Genomic DNA, 21,461 nt, shown 5'->3' on the forward strand with positions numbered 1-21,461 from the left:
TTTGTAACCTGGAGGCGAAAATGAGGACTGACTATCGATCGATAAACGCCGTCTGTGTTTGAAGCCAATCAGATTGCTAGTTTGCCAATAAAACGGCCAGTGGTTTAAGCTAATACTCAATGAAGTACAAAAAGTCAGGAAAGCGAGGCATTTGGCCTTGGCTCCAACGCCCCATTGTTAGAGAGGCACGGCCCATTTGCATGTTGTTGTTTTTTTTTTACATTTACACATAAACTGCTTAAGGTAACATCAAAGACTCTGTCTAAACCGCGTTTATAGAGCGGGTTTCAATTAAGTACGTTTACGTTTGAGCTCGTTTTGAATTTCTACGCCAATGATCGGTTTAAAAAACTCACGCCACTTTTTCAACCAATGAGAAGTTAAACCAAAACCAACCATGACTTGCTAGCTTGTTGACTTGCTTGACTCGCTTGCCAGACGATTTCCCGCGCTTTGCGCCGGCTACACGTGTTTGCTTTAAGTTTTGATTGGTTCACTAGATTGTCTGCGTCTTTCGTGATTGGCCAAAGTGGTTCACGGCAGTCAATTGAAAACCGCCCTAAACAGAGTCTTTGGTTCTGTACAGTGCCGTTGAAAACACACAGGTCGCCACACTGGCTAATAATTGCTTTTGGCAGGATTAACAAACTTGGCAAACATATCAGTTAAAAATATATCTTTAATCTGCTTACGCCTTTAACGAAGTAGTCAAATACAGAGATTACAACCTTGGTAAAGATATACATATATTCTGATTAAGTATGGTTAAAATTGGCAAAACAAAATTAACAGCGTCGATAACGATATGATATCTCAAGATATAAGTAAAAATTTTTCTTACAAATCAATATGCTCCTTAAATGCGCTATTTCAATATGAAAACTGTATCTTTTTTTTTTCGTTTATCCTCTATTTTTATCCTATTTACCGCATTCTTGACAAAATTATCCGAGGCAAATCTTTTGGGGTCATTTGATTCACGACTTAATTTTTTGTAACTTGCTTATCGCTTAACAAGGAAATCCCTAAAGGAGTTACGTCACAGTTTGCGCATCATGAAAAGTTAAGCCGAAATTTTTTTTAAGTTAGTCGTTTGTAATCCGTGTTAATCTTCTCCATCCTCCGCCATCTTTGTTCTTTTATTTTTTATTACCATTTCTTTGGTGTTTTTCTATCTTAGTAAGCTATTATTTTCAGGTTTCCTTCAATTCAAAGGCAATTTTGTACGCGGCCAAAATAAATCAAAATACCGTGACTGAGCTTCTTTAAACTGGCTGACGGATTTTTCCGTTTTGATCTAGGTTTTCGTGAAGGAATGTTACTTTTGAAGCGGGATAGGCTCTTAAAGCGGATATTAGCTCGTTAGTTGCCAGGACGTGCTGAACCAAAACAAGACCGCTTGTTCTTTACTTGCGATAAAAAATGGAAACTTTTGTCGTAATCAGCGTCCACACTGCGCAAGAGCAATTTGAAAACGCAGCTTTGTTTCTACGGTTAGGCTTCCCGTCCACGCTAATCCGTCGCGAAAACGGAGATTTTCGAAAACGCTCTTCAAACCAGAGGAATTTGAAAAAGCCGAATTTTCGTGTGGACGGAAAACATTTTGAAAACGGAGCTTCTTCAAAACGAAGGCGTCACGATAATCATGTGATTTTCCTGACTGAGTTTTCCTCAAACACAAATCCAAAATGACCGGTGATTGTTGCGTTTTTAAATTCCTCCGGCGCAGTGTGGACGGAAGACATTTGATACGTTTTCAGAATGAAACTTCCACTTTTAAATTCCTCCGGCGTTATGTGGACAGGGCCTCAGTGTTTTAGTGTAGGTCTAGATGAATACACTATAACTATAAATTTAACTAATAATGTAAGAAGCTAGCGCGCGCTTTGTTTCGCATTACGTACTGGACAAATCACATATACCTTGTATTTAGCCGATATTCTGACCGCCTTATTTTGACCTTGTTTGGAGTTCGTGTTGTCATATCCACGCCAAGCATGTCACAAACTCGTTTATCACAAGCCAAATAAACTCGGCTAGAATTTTGAATAAATTGCAAGAAGGCAAAAGCGCAGAAAAGTGCTACAGCTCTTTACTCGAAATCTTTATGGTAGTTTGTCCAGTTTACATCGTATACCTCGATGGCATGGATATTTTCCGGTTTTTTAATCTTTATCGTCCGAGGTCCAGTAGAGCCAACTATTTTTCTTTTCCTGTATTTTGTTTTCCTCACGGGGGCACATATGCCGGGGGTAGCCGGTAACCTGAATATCCTGGCTTTCGAGGGCTGTTGCTACTGGGAGTTCCTGGAATACTTGGCTGTCTGCTTGAAGTGAAGGAGGGAGCCTGGTACCCGGCCGATGGAGGTGGGTCGCTGCCTGAGTGCTTTAAGGACGGACTTCGCGGCTGCACCGGAGGGGAAAGGGGTGGTTTCTCGTTTGGCAGGACAAGAGGCTGTTTAAGTAACCTTTCTTTGACTTCATATTCTTCCTGAAGCACGGCCGGTTTGCGTTTATCCACGAAAAGTTTCTGATCTTCCAGCGAAAGTTTTCGCTGGCGTCGCGAGCGTATGATAACGAACAGGCAAGCGCCGATGATCAATAACACGATTGCTAAGATCACCACTGGAATGATAATGTACGTCTTCGACACACCCGATCGCTGTTTCGTCATCGCCACTCCATCGCCACCCTTACAAGGTCCAAGGCCTTCATACGAACCAGATTGGACTGGAAAATCGGGTTCAAGAGCTTTCTTAAGATCAGGATTCACACTGTCGCCATCTTCGTCGACATCCTCAGAGACAAATTTTTCCCTGAGTGGAAAATCGCAGTCGTCGAATGGGACGGTAGAGGAATCGAACTGGAACTTAGAGATCACGGAGCCCTCAGTGAACGAGACAATTCTCACACTACTGGAGTTCACTTCAAAATACTCCGCAAGTTTGGAGAGCAGCTGTAATCTGACGTTAAAGTCGCTGGAGAAGGTCTTATAATCATAGTCAAGTTTAAGGCTAAATCGATGATTGTAAGAAACAGAAGAATCACTCAAGATGTTCACTTCAAAAGCGTCATAGCCTTCTTCTCCATCACTGTCAGCAGCAACGAGGAAAAACTCGTGAATTCCGATAGCTCCCTCGTCGACAGCAAAGACAGAGATTACTTGCTTTTCAGGATCGAATTTAATCCAAGGCACCTCGGACAACGGCTTCCACTTATTCGTTTTCAGCGACAGCGTCAGATTAGGTGTGTAGAAGTCTTGGTGATCGTAAAATGTATCCACGGGTATGTGGTACATACGCGCTTGACCGCGATAAACATCTATACGATCAATATGGTTAAGGACTTGTGGATTAGGTTTTTCTGTGGCGGGTGCTTCTCTGGTACTGAGCTTCTCAGATGGTGTTGGTCTTTCTGTGGTGATCAGTATCTCATCTGTGGTCGTCGTTTCTGTAGTTGGTGCTTCTGTTGTCGTCGTCTGTTCGGGTGTAGTCGGTTTTGCCGATGCGGCTACCGGCTTTGTAGTCGTGGTAGGCTCTTCAGTTGTCGTCGGCTTCTCGGTTGTGGTCGGTGGCTCGGTAGAGGTCGGTCGTTTGGTAGTAGTCGGTTTTTCTGTCGTGGTCGGTGGCTTCGTAGTCGTCGGCTCTTCGGTAGTAGTCAGTTTTTCTGTCGTGGTCGGTGGCTCTGTAGTAGTCGGTGTCCTCGTTGTTGTCGTTTTTTCGGTAGTGGTCGGTGGCTTCGTAGTCGTCGGTTCTTCGGCAGTAGTCGGTTTTTCAGTCGTGGTCGGTGGCTTCGTAGTGGTTGGTGTCTCCGTTGTCGTCGGTTCTTCGGTAGTGGTCGGTGGCTTTGTAGTAGTAGGTGTTGTCGGTTCTTCGGTGGTCGTCGGAGCCACCGGAGTTGTAGTCGGTGCCACAGTCGAGGTCGGAGCCACCGAGCTTGTTCTAGTAACAGTTATCGTGACACTAGCGACAACAGACGTGGGAGGTGCCACAGTCAAGGTCGGTGTTGGAGTCGCTTGGATCGCTCGAACGTCTCGTTTTGTTGATCGTTTGACAACTTTAGGAGTTTTGTCCTGAACCACCTGCCTGTGGGCTCTCTGTCGAGGCTGTTTGGGGTAACCAATGGATACGTGCCACTCAGTCACAGGAAGACCAAGCACTGGACCAAAGGATCCCGTCTCTGTACTGGATTTGAGGAAAGAAGCTATTCGTACTCCTGAGAAAACATGAAAACAATTCGAGTTTAAAATGTGTTTTTTCAGTGCACTTGCGAGAAACTTGAGAGTGGAGAAAGGTAAAAATCAAGAAAGAGTCCCATGGTTCAAAATAACTTGACCTGGAACCCAATATAACGAATTCCTTTAAAACAAAGTCTCCGAAATAACGAACGATATTCTTCAGTCCGGCCAAAACAGCCGCCAAAACAGTGGAACAGAACCCCGCTAAAACGAGCCCCTGTGTTATAAGCTAGATTAGCTCCTTATAGTTCCTTTGAGTGGAAATTTATCTACCACGTTACATGAAAATAGGTTTGAAAAAAAAAAAGAAATTAAATGTATCATATGTCGTAGCTGTTGTTCCCAGTCCCTTTGCGATTCCTCCTATCGCGGTTTCTTTGCAAGAAATTTATCGATCGCTGAACTGATACCGCAATAAATTCTCAGAAAGTATAGAGAGTTATCACTTTGACCCGCGAATAAATGAAGGGTTTCAAAGACATTAATGTACTTTCAAACTCACCAGCAATTGGTATGTCAATTCCACAGCCGATCTGCCAAGAAACCACTACACCAGGCTGCTTGGAATCCCCCACATTGCCTGGCCCTGCTGTGACTGTTATCACATCTTTTAGCCCAAAAGCGGTGTTGTGTCCCTTGCCCGCTAACATGTGAAGATTTTTCACATCCACGTCAACAAAGTCAGCTACTTTGTTCATGATCTCGACTCTCATCTCTCCCGTAACTTTCTCCAAATGATAGTCCAGCACGATAGAGGCAGCTGCCACTGGTAACCCCTTGGGACATTTTGGTTTGGAATAAGAAGAAGTCTTGGTATTGTTAGAGCGTGGCGAAGGCTGTGACACTTCGTCAAGCATGTCTTTTACCTGGATGTTCAGGGAATGTTCCGTATTTCCATCCTTTGATTGAAAATCGATGACAATGTCACCTCGGTCGCGCCATGACGGCACGCCTAGCAGCACAGATTTCTCCTCGATGTAAGACAGCCATTGAGGTAACGAAGCTTGCCCTCTCTGAACAACCTGGTGGGTGGAACATAAAAGGGATAGAGAATACTTTTATCAATGAAAAAACATTCACTTGCTCGTCAAGAAATATGAGGGTAATTTGTCCGTTGGGCTAATCCGATTGAGAATGGCCTTCAGTCCTGAGAAGGGGTTTTGTCGGTCTGAAACCCTGTGAGCACAGTCGTTATATTTGAGGTGGCCTTGGAATGACTATAACTAAGAGATTACGATCATATTCTCTTGCTATAATTCAGATTGCTAGGGAGTCAATCACTAACAAGTGAAAAGGTTGCTGATCACTTAATTATTACCACGGACGGATACAGAAATTCTTAGGGTTTGATCACCCTCATGAACGTTAGAAGACGTCGCTGATTTCAGGGCAAGGTGTAGATTTTCACAAAAGTCCTTCGTCTTGTCTATTTATGACCTGCCGGAACTCTCGCGACTTCGATTCATCGCTCGCTCGGCCGCTTCGAGAAGTAAAATCTCGGCGCTCGCTTCGTTCTCTTAGCTATTCTACCCTGCAACTCTTGAGGTCGACTTGTGGCAAGTCTAGGTAGTGTGTAGATCCGGGTTTAAAGACATAGTTTGCTTGTCATAATAACCCAACTCTTGCAAGTGTTTTGGTTAATCATTGACACAACCTTGCAGTGACTTGCCTTCGTGTTCACCTACACGTGCGAACGTTTGCCACAGTCGCGTGATCATGGCCGAATTTGTCACACAGGGCGATTCGTCTCGTGCAAGGCACGTTTCTCAACATGATTCGCGCGACATGGTCCCTTCGTTAGGTCAAACACACGCGACTCTGACAAATTCATCATCACGTTTTGAAAACACAAGTCTACACACGTGTTATTACACAAGATTTTCCTTAATTTTTATCTTTGATTTTTTTTTTGAGAGATAAAATGTTCTATAAAGCCTTAAGAACGTGGGCGAACAATGGCCAATTCCCTCTATACCAACGGGCTGCAAAAATCTAGTCGTATTAACTGAGTGGCCTGTATTAAAAGGGTTCTTTAAATAAGAAAATAACTGACTTCGAGCTTTTGTTCCAGCCAGAATAGTGTGGCTATAATGAAGAGGTGGCTGTATTAACGGCGTGGCCGTAAGGCAGGGTTCAGTTCCGCTGTAGTTGTATTCAACAAAACAAATATTCAGTCCAAGATGATGAATACAACTACCATTATTCCCCGTAGGCGCATCGCATGTAGGAAATTGGCCATTAGAATATCATTTCTGTGGAGAAATATGTTACTAAAATATGCACGTGCTAAGTAAAGATACACTTTATGAGTACCAATTTGAAGCTTATACTACTTATGTTTAAAACAGTAAAAATAGAGAACTCCTAGAATCGTATAAATCTTGCCGCAACTGCTGTCGTTCACGAAGTATCTGAAGGGGGTCGATATTAAATTTTGGCGAGTTATGGCAGCTTCTTAGCATATGACCTATATCTGATGGCTAATACCATTACCAATTTAAAAAAACTGCTTGTGCGCTAATCCGCTAATTAGTCGTTCTAGCTGATATTTATGTGAAATCTTGACGTGTCTTCACCATGCGAAACAAGGAAGCGTTCACTTAAGTTATTCAATGTAGCTTTGACTCAAACTCCCAGCGACAGATTTCCTTGAAATATAATAGTCAAAATATGCCGCTGGTGAAAGTTTCTGTTGTTATTCAAACACTGGTTACGAGGATTGAACAGAAAGAACCACTGAGTTGATACTTCCTGTCATATAAGCCATGATTTCGACATGACTTCCCTTGTGATATGGGTTGGGCAAGCAGCCAGACATATTTATACATATATGCTCAGAACAATGTAACAAATGCGGACAAATTCAAAACACCACTGTTAAAATTAGACCTTTCCAGAATTTCCGATATTGACAGTAAGGGAAATAATAAAATTTTGGTCAAATTGTGGTCGACAATGCGGTGACGCACAACGCCTTGATTTGACAGGACCTTTGACACGACATACATCAGGTGATTAATCGTTGAGAGGGGAAACCGCAAGCCACAAAAGTCGAGTCGCGGGTATGGAAAACCATTCTCTTTGCAAATGGAGTCTCAATTACGGCATCTATAAATCATGTTTTAAGCAGATCTGCCTAAATAGATATCATTGAAATTGACTTTTAGATCACAGAAATCATTTGGAAAATGTAATCAATGTTTTGTTTTCGATTGATTTTCGAGGTGGAGTTGGGCGAGATTAAATCAGTCCGGAAGTCGTATTTGCCAGAGGCCAGACGTCATATGTAACACAGACAAACATGAATTGTCCACTACAAAAACACAAATCGCTCAACAGATTTTCTTTTTCTTTTCCTTCCTTTTCAAGCCTGATAACAACATCGCAATGTTTCATTAAAGTCGGCTCATTTAGTCACAGATGAATTGATAAAACAGATCCTTGACGAATCATAAGAGCGCGGTTTTGAAAGAATTTCTAGCTATGAGTGGTATGCCCTCTGCATTTCATCTATTTGACACTTCAATGGGTTTAATATCTCTATTCTACACCCTAGTTTTTTGTCTCTGCCAAACCGCAACAACGGGGCGCTACAGAACAAGAAGAAGCCGTTTTATAAAGAAAATTTATATGCCGCAGAATGTGTCCTTAAAACGCTTGCTTCAGCGGGTTAATCGCGAATTTGACAGACGCGTGGCCTACCCTAAAACCGGCGCCAAGAATTTTGATGTTATTCCTCTTAGCTGTCATGCTTTCTCGATAAAAAAAATTTGCATGTATTTAAAACACGTTAGCTTTCAAGCCAGCGTTTTATTCATCCTGAATTGCAACTCACTGTGTTTGCGGCACTTATGTAGTAACCGCTATTATATTTGCAGTGACAAGCATGCGGCCAATTCAGTGCTAACTCAATACACTCGTAATGATTCAAATGCTAGGATTACATTCTTTATTTCTGCAGAAGGATGAATTACTTTAGTTAACCCCCATGTGCCATGTGCCAAGCGGAAAAAAAATAGAAATTGCTTGTGCCAAAAATCTATCGTAGGGACTGTATCAAACAAGTCAAATAAATTTCGCAACACAAATCCGTTTGTGTGGAAACAAAGATCAATGTGTATTTATTTTACCCCACAATTTATTTAAAAGAAAGGTCGGTATGTCGTTTTAGTTAGCACCCCGCTTACAACTCAACACTTACCTTGTATTCGTCTTTATGCCCTGCCTGGTTTGACAGAGAATATACAAAAGCCCTTCCAACAACTGCTACGGCACTGTCGATTCTCTCATTCGACGGCAGAATGTCGCTTTGTTGGTTTTCTCCAGCGGCGAGCGCTACTGAAATTAGCAATAAACCAAGAAGAAACGCTGCTGAGTTCATGGCCAAGGTCTTTGACAGTCTGACTAGCCTCTGTACAACGCAGTATCTCTGTGAAATAGAACGGGTTAAAGAGATTAATCAGCGTCGGTTACAGTGAGTCCTTGTATTTCAGAAGAATACGTGCAATCTCGATGACTCCTCGATCGCTTACTTGGCTCGGCTGCTAAAGGAAATGGTTAACGAGTAAATATTAACAAATATCCGCCCATCTTCTGAAGGGCCGATCGATGACATACGGTTGTTCTATAATTTTTATATTTATACCTCGCGGCTCTGTTTCTTTGTTCGGCTAGTAATCTGCCAGCTGAGCCTTAAATAAGCACCAAGATTAACACACAAGAATAATATTTGCACCTTAAAACCCAAAAAGAAGCCGTAGTGAGGTACAGAGATTAGTTTATGTGCATTTTGACGGAGACAGAAATTCCAAGTAGCTGGATTTAACCACAACACATTCCACGCGAATGAAAAGCCATGGGTGTTTCATTCAACCTGAAAGATTGCAAAAATAGTCAAAAAACCCACCGATGCTGTCCAAGTTTTGTGGAAGCCGGAGAATCGCGCGTTTTCCGCTCACCCGTCAAGCTTTACACTCAACTACAGCATGGAATCTTCCAAAGTTTACAAACAATGAGAGTCGAATTAATTTCTCGAATAACCGGGTAGTGTTACGCTTGATTTAATCGACTTCTATCATATGTTTTCCCTCTCGATCTTTTACAGCGTCGCCACGCTCCTGTAGATCTGACCTTTCGATGACAGAAGAAATAGATGGATGGAATCCTACACCAAATGGTGTCGAATTGCGTTGGATGTGATGACAGCCGATGGACGAAAGCTGCGCTATTTAATTTTCCCGGTCACACAGGAGTGCCTTCTCTTGCTCAAAACACCAAATATTCACCTAACCGGGTGATGGGATTCCCGTTATAGATAAGACTGGCTAAGAATTCGTTTTAAGGCTAAGTTAATCCCTTTAAAATTAGATTTATGTTTTCTTTAGAAACAGAAGGAATTTGGAAGAAAACGGAAGATTTTCAGTATCAAATGTCACATTTTTTACCCGATAGCTGGCGTGCATCTGTAGTCACTGGACGAAAACTCCTTGCTTGACTGAGTTTCAAAAACTAAACGGCTTGACTAATGAACGCTGACGTTTGTTCTAACAAATAACATCAATTATGCGCAGTATTCTTGTAGTGTATTTATAAACAGACACAATTTTCTGACCTTGTTAACAAAGGACAGCCAGCTCGAGTCCTCGAGTGAAAGAAGGGTTGGACACCGGGGGAGACAATTCTTATCTTGAGATATTTTTGTTGGAGTTGTCGGGAGTTGTCTAGCACACTAGAGCTTGGCAGGTCGTTGTTTGTTTTGAGAGTTTGGTTTCGGGGTTTTTAAAAGTTTTAATAGCTCTTACACACTGTGAAAGATCTGGTTTACTGCCTACAAAATCAATAAACGTCTGAGACTATTTAATTCACTGTATAGGACTTGAGAAATTACCGATGTTAATCTTTTTACCTCCCTCGAAGAAAGAAAAAACACACAGCCACAAACCGTAAAGCAGGAAAACTTAATACAACGAGTAAATATATACACAGAGAAGCAAACATTGCTTCTGAACAATGCATTCCTAAAGTCCTTCGAGTAAAATCAATTGAGCTCAATTGCCAAATTCAATTATTTGGGACGAAAATAAAGTAAATCCTTTGGGTGATTAATAATGCAATAAAAGCCATTACAGCACATATGATGTTCGGGATAAACTTCGTTTCATAGTTAATCAGCTTTGTTTTGCTGCTAAAACAAACCATATATATAAAGTTAAATAAAATGGACAGACACAGGATAATCAAATCATGTCTGACTCTGAAAAGATCTGAAAAGATTTGGGATATAAGAAATCAAACCAGCTGTGAACAGGCAAATGCAGTTTTATTCAGACACGTAGTGAAAAGAGGCTACATGTGTAAAGCCACCGGCTTCAAAGACAGTTGCAACTGGAGCAGCTTGCAAACGTCTGCATGGACCAAAATTCATTAACAACCCAACAATTACCGATATACCTACACTAACAGATTGTCGGTCCGTGACCACCTAAGGGTCACCGTGAGAAACTGATAAATGAACAATTCTGATATCTGACGTTATCGCCTGTCTCACCTTATTAACTGGAATCGATAAGGTTATCGCTGCAGTGAAATCTGCTAAAGTCCATTTCTGTGGTTCTTAGCAGTCGACATTGAATTAAACCAGGTGCAGGCTATCTGCGCGTGTGCAATACTCTCGAAATTTCAGTCGATAATGATAACACTTCATTTTCAAATGGTGGTAAAAACAGCGGAGTGACAGCAATTTTCAAAAAGGAAACTTCAGCTGCAAATATTCGACGTTTGTACATTTGAATTTTCACTGTATCCATGATTACTTTAATTACACCGTAAGATAAATATTGGAATACACTGGGAACAAGGGATTTCGCGCGCGACAGGAACGGGGTTGGTAACGTTACCTGACAAATAGGGGCGTCTGACATATAGGGGCGTCTGACATATAGGGGCGCTATATCAAAATACCAAAAGTTTATCATTACCTCTGCATGGTTAATGTGTCACACTAGTAATAAAAGGTTTAAAATGACAGCTTTGGACATAAAAAAGTGTTAAAACGACAGCTTTTGACTTCTACGGGAAGGAAAAGACTAATAATGAATTGGTTCGCTGAGTTGAGGTTCGAAGAATGGAGGTGTCGAGAAAGATCCAATTAGATCCACTGAAGAAAGATCCATCTAGATCCACTACAACGAATGCTTTCTTTGTCAGTATTTGTTAAGTCCTAAACTTTCTAAATTCGGAATATTTTTCAGGATTTCATAATTCTTAAGAGAGTCATAAATGGCCGAAGTCTCCTCCTACATGTATTGCGACTCAAGTTCAGTAAACTTTAATTTGAATGGGGCGATCTGTTCCTGAAATTGTCACAGAATTGTTACAAACAACTTAAGCCACGCGTTTTGGCAAATTCATGAATGCTTCATGTTTTCAAAACTGATCAATCTATCGCGTAGTCTCTTTCGCAGCCGTTGTTGCGAAGGAATCTACATCGTATCTATCACGGGAAAAATACAATACATAGTTTTCAATGTCACGCAATAAGAAAATAAATACAACACCATACAGTACTAGTGGATAAAGTCAAGAAATAGGTACAGAAGATCATTATTTTTCGTACGGTTAGGTCTTTGCGTTTTCCTAAACTTAAGACATTCGTATAAATTTTTCACAGAACTTTATGGAGCCCACAGTACGGAAACGCCGTGTTGGATTACCTTCGTGGTCAACTAAATATGACGGCCGGAAATATTTTAAACATCTGGAACTTACTTTGGCTATCTAGGCGATCGATTATCTGTATTGAGCAAACGAGCATTTGGATTTAAGCACATTTCCTAATGCTCCAACTTCTAAAAAGGCTAAAAAACTTGAGATAGTTATATATTTTTCTACAAACGCGATCGTAGCTCCATGTCACGCTCCACTGCCATCAAAATACTCTGTTTGAATTGTAAACAGATATAAATTTACCGTCTCTTATGCCTGGCTCTCAAGTTTTGTCTACGTACACGTATTTAGAGAGGTAAGATTCGAGGCGTTAATAATTCCCATTTACGGCAAACAGCATATATTAATGTTTTGGCATTTCTCTTGTATACTCCGACATATAAGGGCATATGACAAATAGGTGCATCTGACATATAGGGGCATCTGACATATAGGGGCATCTGACAAATAGGGGCGTCTGACATATAGGGGCGTCTGACAAATAGGGGCATCTGATATATAGGGGCATCTGACAAATAGGGGCATCTGACATATAGGGGCGTCTGACATATAGGGGCATCTGACAAAAAGGGGCATCTGACATGTAAGGGCGTCTGACAAATAGGGGCATCTGACAAATAGGGGCATCTGACAAATAGGGGCGTCCGACATATAGGGGCATCTGACAAATAGGTGCATCTGACAAATAGGGGCGTCTGACAAATAGGGGCGTCTGACATATAGGGGCGTCTGACAAATAGGGGCATCTGACAAATAGGGGTATCTGACATATAGGGGCATCTGACAAATAGGGGCATCTGACAAATAGGGGCGTCTTACAAATAGGGGCATCTGACAAATAGGGGCATCTGACAAATAGGGGCGTCTTACAAATAGGGGCATCTGACAAATTGCTGGTTTTCAGTGTCACGCCATTCAAAATAGATGAAAATAAAAATCAAAACCGTTCAATAGATACAGTCCAGAATCTGGAAAATGAAAGAAGGTAAATATGCAAAGACTCTCGCCAAAATTCTGGTCAAAGCAATTTTTCTTATGCGCGATACGTGGAGAAATGTTTTACCGAAATTTATAGAGATTTGTATGGAGACGCCATGCTGATGCCCATCCGTATGGGCACCAGCATGGCGGCCGGAAACCAACAGAAAAATCTGTCACTGAGTTTTGCTACAAAAGCGTGAATTTATCCCTGGAATAACTCGAAAACAATAAAATAATACTTTTCCTAAGACATGAACTATTCAGATAGCCAAGTTCCCCGAAATAAGCCACTTTTTTAATTATGCTGACAGCTCTCTAGGCCGTCATGTAAATGCCGCGTCACGTAAAAGCTTAGAAATTCAAGCGTATTGTATCACAAAACCAAGAGCCCATTCGGAGCAAAACTTTGTGTGAATATTACTTTTTAGCTGCTCTTATACATCATTAAAGTAAAATCTCAGGGAGATCAATAGTTTTGTAGTTCGAATTTTAGTGACGTCGTGTGAAAACCAGCTATAGGGGCGTCTGACAAATAGGGGCGTCTGACATATAGGGGCATCTGACATATAGGGGCATCTGACAAATAGGGGCATCTGACAAATAGGGGCATCTGACAAATACGGGGCATCTGGCGAATAGGGAAATCTGACAAATAGGGGCATCTCACATATAGGGGCATCTGACAAATAGGGGAATCCGACATATTTGGGGAGTCCGACATATATGGACGTCTGACATATAGGGGCATATGACAAATAAAGGGAATCCGACAAATAGGGGCGTCTGACATATAGGAGTTTCTGACAAATAGGGGCATATAACATGTAGGGGCTTCGGACATATAGGGGTTTCTGACATATAGGGCCATCTGACAGATGGGGGCATCTGACATATAGGGGCGTTTGACATATAGGGGCACCGGATTTAAGGGTCAATAGCACATCCGAAATTCTCTGTATAAATGTGAGCTGTTGCCATTCCAAGGCAGGTCTTTTTGCAACTTTTTGCATCTATTACAGCTGTTTTAAATATAGCTCTGATCACTATTAAACTATACAGCAATAAAAGCAGGGAATTCCATTGATAGTTGATTTATGTTCCATAGAAGGGATCATCGTAATCGGCGTGGATCACAAATGTTACAAACTTCAAATGGTTCTTCTCACCATGCAATATAGTATATGTATTCGTATAAATCAGAGTGCACTAACAAGTATTAAGTATTTACACTACCAGTGTAAATCAACAGTGGATTAAATCCTTGATCCCAGCCGCTTTCGTACGATTACTCATTTATTATGTAAATTTCAAAATCAGGAAACCGCCTGCATCAATTTGCAGTGCATTACAAATAAAGAATGAACGCCAAATTGGCCTCCTCTCCGCCAAACTTAGTAAAGTAGTAATTTCTTGGTTATACCATAAGTCCAAGAATGATTGAACACAACAACGAACGAACCAATTACAGAAGATGAAATGCTGTGGGGATTTCAGGGGTGACAACTTGCCTTATTTTTGTCAGCTGCAAAAAGACATCAACTACTTGTGAAGTCAGTCACCACATAATTGACTTATGATGTTCACAACAAATGAACATTGGATCTGTTTACACTTATGTCCAGCAGCAAGTATTGTGTATCAAGTAAATACATATACATCGTATTTCTAAGACAATAAAGAAGTTTTGGCGTTCGCAGCAATGGGTCACATGCCAGCAGTATTTCAATTTTTGCGCCATCGGATTTGGTTCTAAGTACCTTTTACGATGTTGTAATTAAGATCAATGAAAACTATCTTATCGCTTGTAAAATTCCTTTGAAAATGTTACCTATTGTGCTCGAAAAAGACAATCAGCCACTATTTTTCTTTTTAACTTGATTTCATTACAAATATTGTTTTCTAAAACCCCCATTTACTTCAGTAAGTGTTAATTCAGTTTAACTTGTCTCTACATAAATTATATGGCTTCTTTAAACAATTTCTTTAATTACTTTGAAGCCAACACGAAATATTCATTTCTAACTGCCTAACTAAGTTAATGAAATATTATATAATTAATAGGTACGGTAAATATTAAAAATCAAATTTCATTCTAACGTGCAAAGTGTAAACTTCAAACAATAGACAGGACAAACACGAAAATGGCCGTTTTTTTTGTTTCGTAGAATTTGAAAAAATGCTTTTTATTGTTATGATCGTTACCATTATCTTATTGTTTGAAGTTTACAGTCTGGACATTAAACGTAATGGTGATTCCAGGTTGTGGCTGTGGTTGTGGCTGTGGTTATGGCTGTGGTTTGGCCTTTATGTGCTTCAACTTTTTTGGCCGAGTTCTGTTGGCTCGGCACTGATAAAAGCGGTGGCCCTTTCGGCCACAATTCCAGCATTTCCCTTTGTTTCCCTTTGAAATGACAGACCTTTTCACACAAAGTAAAATATCCGTACTTGTCTTTCAATTGAAAATGGGCCCCGTTTTCATGGAGTAACCCTAACTAAGTACAGTGTATAGAGGTCGAAGGCTTCAAATGAGAGCCTTTCTCACACAACTAAGGATCAGTACTTGTCTTTCCAATAAAATGGGCCCCGATTTGATGGGGGAGCGCTAGCTAAGTACATTATGTAGAGTTGAAATGAGAGACTTTTCAACCCAAAGTAAAAAAGTCCGCAATTGTCTTCCAAATGGAAATAGACCCCGATTTGATTTGGCAGCGCGAAATAAGTACATTATGTAGAGGGCAAATGATTAAAATGAGAGATTTTTTCACACAAAGTCAAAGATCAGTCCTAGCTAAGTATAACATATAGAGGACGCAAGATTGAAATGAGAGACTTTTTGGACACAAAGTAAAAAATCCGTAATTGTCTTGCAAATGAAAGTGGACCCCGATTTGATGTGTGAACGCCGTGTAAGTACATTATAGAGAGGGCGAATGATTAAAATGAGCGACTTTTTCACAAAAAGATAAAAAGATCCGTACTTGTCTTTCAAATGTAAATGGCCCCGTTTTCATGAAGGAGCGCTAGCTAAGTACAGTATATAAAAGGGCTAAAGATTGAACTGAGAGACTTTTTCCCACAAGGTAAAAAAACCGAAATTGTCTTCCAAATGGAAATGTACCCCGATTTGATGTGGGAACGCCGGGTAAGTACTTTATGGATAGGGCAAATGATTAAAATGAGAGACTTTTTCACACAAAGTAACAAATCCGTACTTGTCTTTGAAATGTAAACGGGCCCCGTTTCGATGGCGAACACTAGCTAACTACAGTTCATAGAAGGCGAAAGATTGAAAGGAGAGACTCTTTAACACAAAGTAAAAAAGCCGTAATTATCTTCCAAATGAAAGTGGACCCCGATTTGATGTGGGAAAGCCGAGTAAGTACATTATGGAGAGGGCGAATGATGGAACGGAGAGATCTTTTTACACAAAGTCACAAATCAGTACTTGTCTTCGAAATGAAAGTGGGCCCCGATTTGATGTGGGAGCGCTAAGTACGTACAGTATATATAGGGCGAATGATTGAAATGAGCGACCTCGTGACAAAAAGTGAAAAAATACGTAACTGTCTTTCAAATGAAAATAGGGCGCGTTTTCATGGAGAAGCGCTAGCTAAGTATAGCATGTAGAGGGCGAATGATTAAAATGCGAGACTTTTTCACACAAAGTACAAAAATCCGCAATTGTCTTCCAAATGAAAATGGACCCCGATTTGATGTGGGACCGCCGGGTAAGTACATTATGGAGAGGGCGAATGATTAAAATGAGATATTTTTTCACACAAACTAAAAAATCAGTACTTGTTTTAAAAATGATAATGAGCTCCGATTTGACTTGGGAGCGCTAGCTAAGTACAGCATATAGAGGGCGAATGATTGAAATGAGCGACTTCTTTACAAAAAGTAAAAAAATCCGTAGTTCTCATTAAAATGAAAATATGGCCCGTTTTCAAGCGATAGCTAAGTATAGTAGACAAAGGGCGAAAGATTGAACTGAGAGACTGTTTAACATAAAGTAAAAAATCCGTAATTGTCTTCCAAATAAAAATGGATCCCGATTTGATGTTGGAGCGCTAGCTAAGTACAGTATATAGAGGGCGAATTATTGAAATGAGCGACTTCTTCACACAAAGTCAAAAATCCGTAGTTGTCTATCAGATATAAATGGGCCCCGCTGTGATGGAAAAAAGTAGCTAAGTACAGTTCATAGAGGGTGAATGATTGAAATGAGGGACTTTTTCACACAAAGTCAACAATCCGTTGTTGTCTTTCAAATGTAAATGGGCCCCTTTTCGATGGGAAAAACTAGCTAAGTACATTTTATAGAGGGCGAATGATTGAAATGAGAGATTTTTTCACACAAAGTCAAAAATACGTTGTTGTCTTTCAAATGTAAATGGGCCCCGTCTTGATGGGAAAAACTAGCTAAGTACAGTTTATAGAGGGCGAATGATTGAAATGAGAGACTTTTTCACACAAAGTCAAACATCCGTAGTTGTTTTTCAAATGAAAATGGGCCCCGTTTTCATGGGGGAGCACTAACAAAGTACAAAATGTAGATGGTGAATGATTGAAATGAGCGACTTCTTCACAAAAAGAAAAAAAATCCGTACTTGTCTTTCAAATGTAAATGGACCCCGTTTTGGATAGGAAAAACTAGCTAAGTACAGTTTATAGAGGGCAAATGATGGAAATGAGGGACTTTTTAACACAAAGTAAAAAAGCCGTACGGTACTTGTCTTTAAGAAGAAAATGGGCCCCGTTTTCACGGGGAGCACTAGCTAAGTACAGCTTATATAGGGCGTTTGATTGAAATGTGACGCACAAAAAGTAAAAAATCCTTAATTATCTTTCAAATGTAAATGGGCCCCGTTTGCATGGGGAAGCGTTAGCTAAGTAGATTATTTACAGGGCGAATGATTGAAATGAGAGACTAGTTCACACAAAATAAAAAAACCGTAATTGTCTTCCCAACGTAAACGGGCCCCGTTTCGATGGGAAAAACAAGCTAAGTACAGTTTAGAGAGGGCGAATGATTGAAATGAGAAACTTTTTCACACAAAGTTAAAGATCAGAAATTGTCTCAGTTTCAAATGTAATATGGGTGAGCATGAGCTAAGTACAGTTGCTGGAAGGCGCGCGAGATAGAAATGAGAGAATTTTCACATAAAGCTTCCGTTGGCGGGAATTACTCAATACAGAGTTTGTATGGGTGTTCAATAAGGGTTTTGTGACGGCGGTAGTAACTAGAACTGTCCGCTTACGAGAGTGACCACTTTCAAAAGATAATGAATGACAACAGAATACATTTGTAGGAAAAAACTATGATGTCCGATAAACTCTTAAAAACCAACATCGCCAATATCTCTCAGTCCTATATGTCAGGTGCCCTTATTTGTCAGATGCCCCTATATGTCAGATGTCCCCATATGTCATGTGCCCATATATGTCAGACGCCCCGATATGTCGGACGCCCCTATTTGTCAGATGCCCCTAATTGTCAGATGCCCCTATATGTCAGATGCCCTTATATGTCATGTGCCCCCATATGTCAGATGCCCCTATATGTCAGATGCCCCTAAATGTCAGACGCCCCTATATGTCGGATGGCCCTATTTGTTAGATCTCCCTATATGTCAGAGGCCCCTATTTGTCAGATGCCCCTATATGGCATGTACCCCTATATGTCAGATGCACCTATTTGTAAGACTCCCCTATTTGTCAGACGCCTTCATATGTCAGACGCCCCTATTTGTCAGATGCCCCTATATGTCAGATGCACCTATATGTCATGTGCCCATATATGTCAGACGCCCCTATTTGTCAAATGCCCCTATATGTCATGTGCCCATATATGTCAGATGCACCTATATGTCAGATGGCACTATACGTTAGATGCCCTTATACGTCATGTGCCCCTATATGTCAGATGCCCCTATATGTCAGACGCCCCTATTTGTACGATTCCCCTGTGAGTCATGTGCCTCTATATGTCACATGCAACTATTTGTAAGAAGCCCCTATTTGTCAGACGCCCCTATTTGTCAGATGCCCCTAATTGTCAGATGCCCCTATATGTCAGATGCCCCTATATGTCAGATGCCCTTATATGTCATGCGCCCCTATATGTCAGATGCCCCTATATGTCAGACGTCCCTATTTGTCAGACGCCCCTATATATCAGATGCCCCTATATGTCAGACGCCCCTATTTGTCAGATGCCCCTATATGTCAGATGCCCTTATATGTCATGTGCCCCTATATGTCAGATGCACCTATTTGTAAGAAGCCCCTATTTGTCAGACGACCTTATATGTCGGACGCCCCTATTTGTCAGATGCCCCTAGATGTCAGATACCCTTATATGTCATGTGCCCCTATATGTCAGAAGCCCCTATTTGTCAAATGCCCCTATATGTCATGTGCCCCTATATGTCAGATGCACCTATTTGTAAGACGCCCCTATTTGTCAGACGCCCTTAGATGTCAGCTGCCCCTATTTGGGAGATGCCCCTATATGTCAGATGCCCCTATTTGTCAGATGCCCCTATATGTCAGACGCCCCTATTTGTCAGATGCCCCTATATGTCATGTGCCCATATATGTCCAATCTTACCTCTCTAAATACGTGTACGTAAAACAAAACTTGAGAGCCAGGCATAAGAGACGGTTAATTTAAATCTGTTTACACTTCAACCAGCGTATTTTTGATGCAAGTGGAACGTGACACGGAGTTGCGATCGCGTTTGGCGAAAAATATGTATCTAACTCAAGTTATTTAGCCTTTTTAGAAGTTAGAGCATTAGGAAAAGTGCTTAATCGTAAATGCTCGTTTTTTCAATACAGATAATCAATAGCATAGATAGCGAAAATAAGCTGCGTAATATTTCCGGCCGCCATATTGGTTGACCACGAAAGTAATCCAACACGGCGTTTCCAAACTGTGAGCTCCGTAATTTCGTGCGAAACATTTCTACGAATGTCTTAAGTCTGGGAGAACGCAAAGACCTAACACTAAGAAAAATAATGATCTTCTTTATCTATTTCTTGACTTTATCCACTAGTACTGTATGGTGTTGTATTTTTTTTTGTTGCGTGACATTGAAAACGATCAGTATTGTATTTTTCCCGTCATAGATACGATGCAGATTCCTTTGCAATAACGGCTGCGAAAGAGACTACGCGATAAATTAATCAATTTTGAAAACATGAAGCATTGATGAATTCACCAAAACCTAATAGCCCAGATCCGCGCGTGGCTTAAGTTGTTTGGATCAATTCTGTAACAATTTCACAAACAGATCGTCCCATTCAAATTAAAGTTTACTGAACTTGAGTCGCAATACATGTAGTAGACTTCAGCCATTTATAGATCTCTTAAGAATTACGAAATCCTGAAAAATGCTCCGCATTATTCATACTGAAACGTAGAAAATTTATGGATCTAGTGAATGTAGATTTCTTGACACCTCCATTCTTCGAACCTCAGCTCAGCGAACCGATTTATTATTAGTCTTTTCCTGCCTCTAATAGTCGCTACTGATTAGAAGTCAAAAGCTGTCATTTTAACACAAACCATTTATTGGTAGTGTGACACATTAACCATGCAGAGGTAATGATAAACTTTTGGTATTTTGATATAGCGCCCCTATATGTCAGACGCCCCTATATGTCAGACGCCCCTATTTGTCAGGTAACGTTACCAACCCTAGTGCGCGACAGTAGCAGTTGAAGCAGAATCAAAAACACTAACAGCAAAAAAAAGAACAACACAAACAATCATCAACAGAAAAAGTATATATATATATATATATATATATATATATATATGTGTGTGTGTGTGTGTGTGTGTGTGTGTGTGTGTGTGTGTGTGTATAATAAACAATAGTAGCAAGACTTCAATTCATCGTTTTATTGCAATAAAACGATGAATTGAAGTCTTGCTACTATTGTTTATTATCTACACTGCTCCTCTCAGAGTCGAGCGCTCTATAAATTTATTCTGTTCAAGTTCATGAAGTATATATATATATCTATCTAGAAATAAGGAAATAAAATAAAATAAACAAAAAATCAAAAAGAATTAAAAAGGAAGAGACAAATCTAAGTGCCTGGGTTGGTTTAGAGTTGGACTGTTCCCACTTAATATACAGCACTTCCGTCTTTTATCTTACCTTACTTGAAAACTCGAGGCCGGAGAGTCTAGAATCGTGAAAGATTCTGCAGAGCACGAGTCACGACAAGTCCCTGATGACTGTAAGTGCTTGAATTGTAAACATGCGAAGCCCTGTCCGACACAAGGTGCTCTCCTGGTGCTCTCCGACACGTGTACAAATGTGGCGAGTGGTCTCACCAATGTAGCGGGCATTATAGCCAGCACATGTCAATTTATAAACGACACGCGAACGGAGACTCTGCCTCAAGGAATCTTTCACGCTGAACATGTCTGTAACCTTAAATGTAGTGAAACTAACTTAATATCTAAATCAGCTTTGCAATAACGTTTGAGGAGCTGTCAATCT

The 21,461-nt window shown here is 40.6% G+C and overlaps 1 protein-coding gene across 4 annotated transcripts; it reads right to left on the reverse strand.

Annotated features, from left to right (window-relative positions):
* Positions 1 to 661: 661 nt before the first annotated feature.
* On the reverse strand, positions 662 to 21,461 carry LOC110043930 (uncharacterized). 4 transcript variants are annotated; one of them, XM_020749435.2, is made up of 4 exons: positions 21,114 to 21,461; positions 8,438 to 8,665; positions 4,739 to 5,258; positions 662 to 4,214 (listed from the first exon to the last, which is right to left on the reverse strand). In XM_020749435.2, exons 2-4 carry the CDS (start codon positions 8,615 to 8,617, stop codon positions 2,230 to 2,232), a joined length of 2,685 nt encoding a protein of 894 aa, XP_020605094.2. In that variant the 5' UTR covers positions 8,618 to 8,665; positions 21,114 to 21,461; the 3' UTR covers positions 662 to 2,229. The 4 variants fall into 4 exon arrangements, with proteins under 4 accessions (XP_020605094.2, XP_020605093.2, XP_089129199.1 ...); XM_020749434.2 differs by lacking the exon at positions 21,114 to 21,461 and adding an exon at positions 9,143 to 9,486; XM_089273073.1 differs by lacking the exon at positions 21,114 to 21,461 and adding an exon at positions 8,882 to 9,000.

This window comes from Orbicella faveolata, unplaced genomic scaffold, assembly GCF_042242905.1.
Source record: "Orbicella faveolata isolate gen_17 unplaced genomic scaffold, um_ofav_v1 contig_35, whole genome shotgun sequence".
In the NCBI taxonomy this organism is placed as follows: domain Eukaryota; kingdom Metazoa; phylum Cnidaria; class Anthozoa; order Scleractinia; family Merulinidae; genus Orbicella; species Orbicella faveolata.

Coding starts and splice junctions, on each gene's coding strand:
- LOC110043930 (XM_020749435.2), bottom strand. CDS start 8,617: ATGAACTCAGCAGCGTTTCTTCTTGGTTTATTGCTAATTTCAGTAGCG. Junction 5,259..8,437: donor GGCATAAAGACGAATACAAG/GTAAGTGTTGAG, acceptor TCCACCCACCAG/GTTGTTCAGAGAGGGCAAGC. Junction 4,215..4,738: donor AATTGACATACCAATTGCTG/GTGAGTTTGAAA, acceptor ATGTTTTCTCAG/GAGTACGAATAGCTTCTTTC.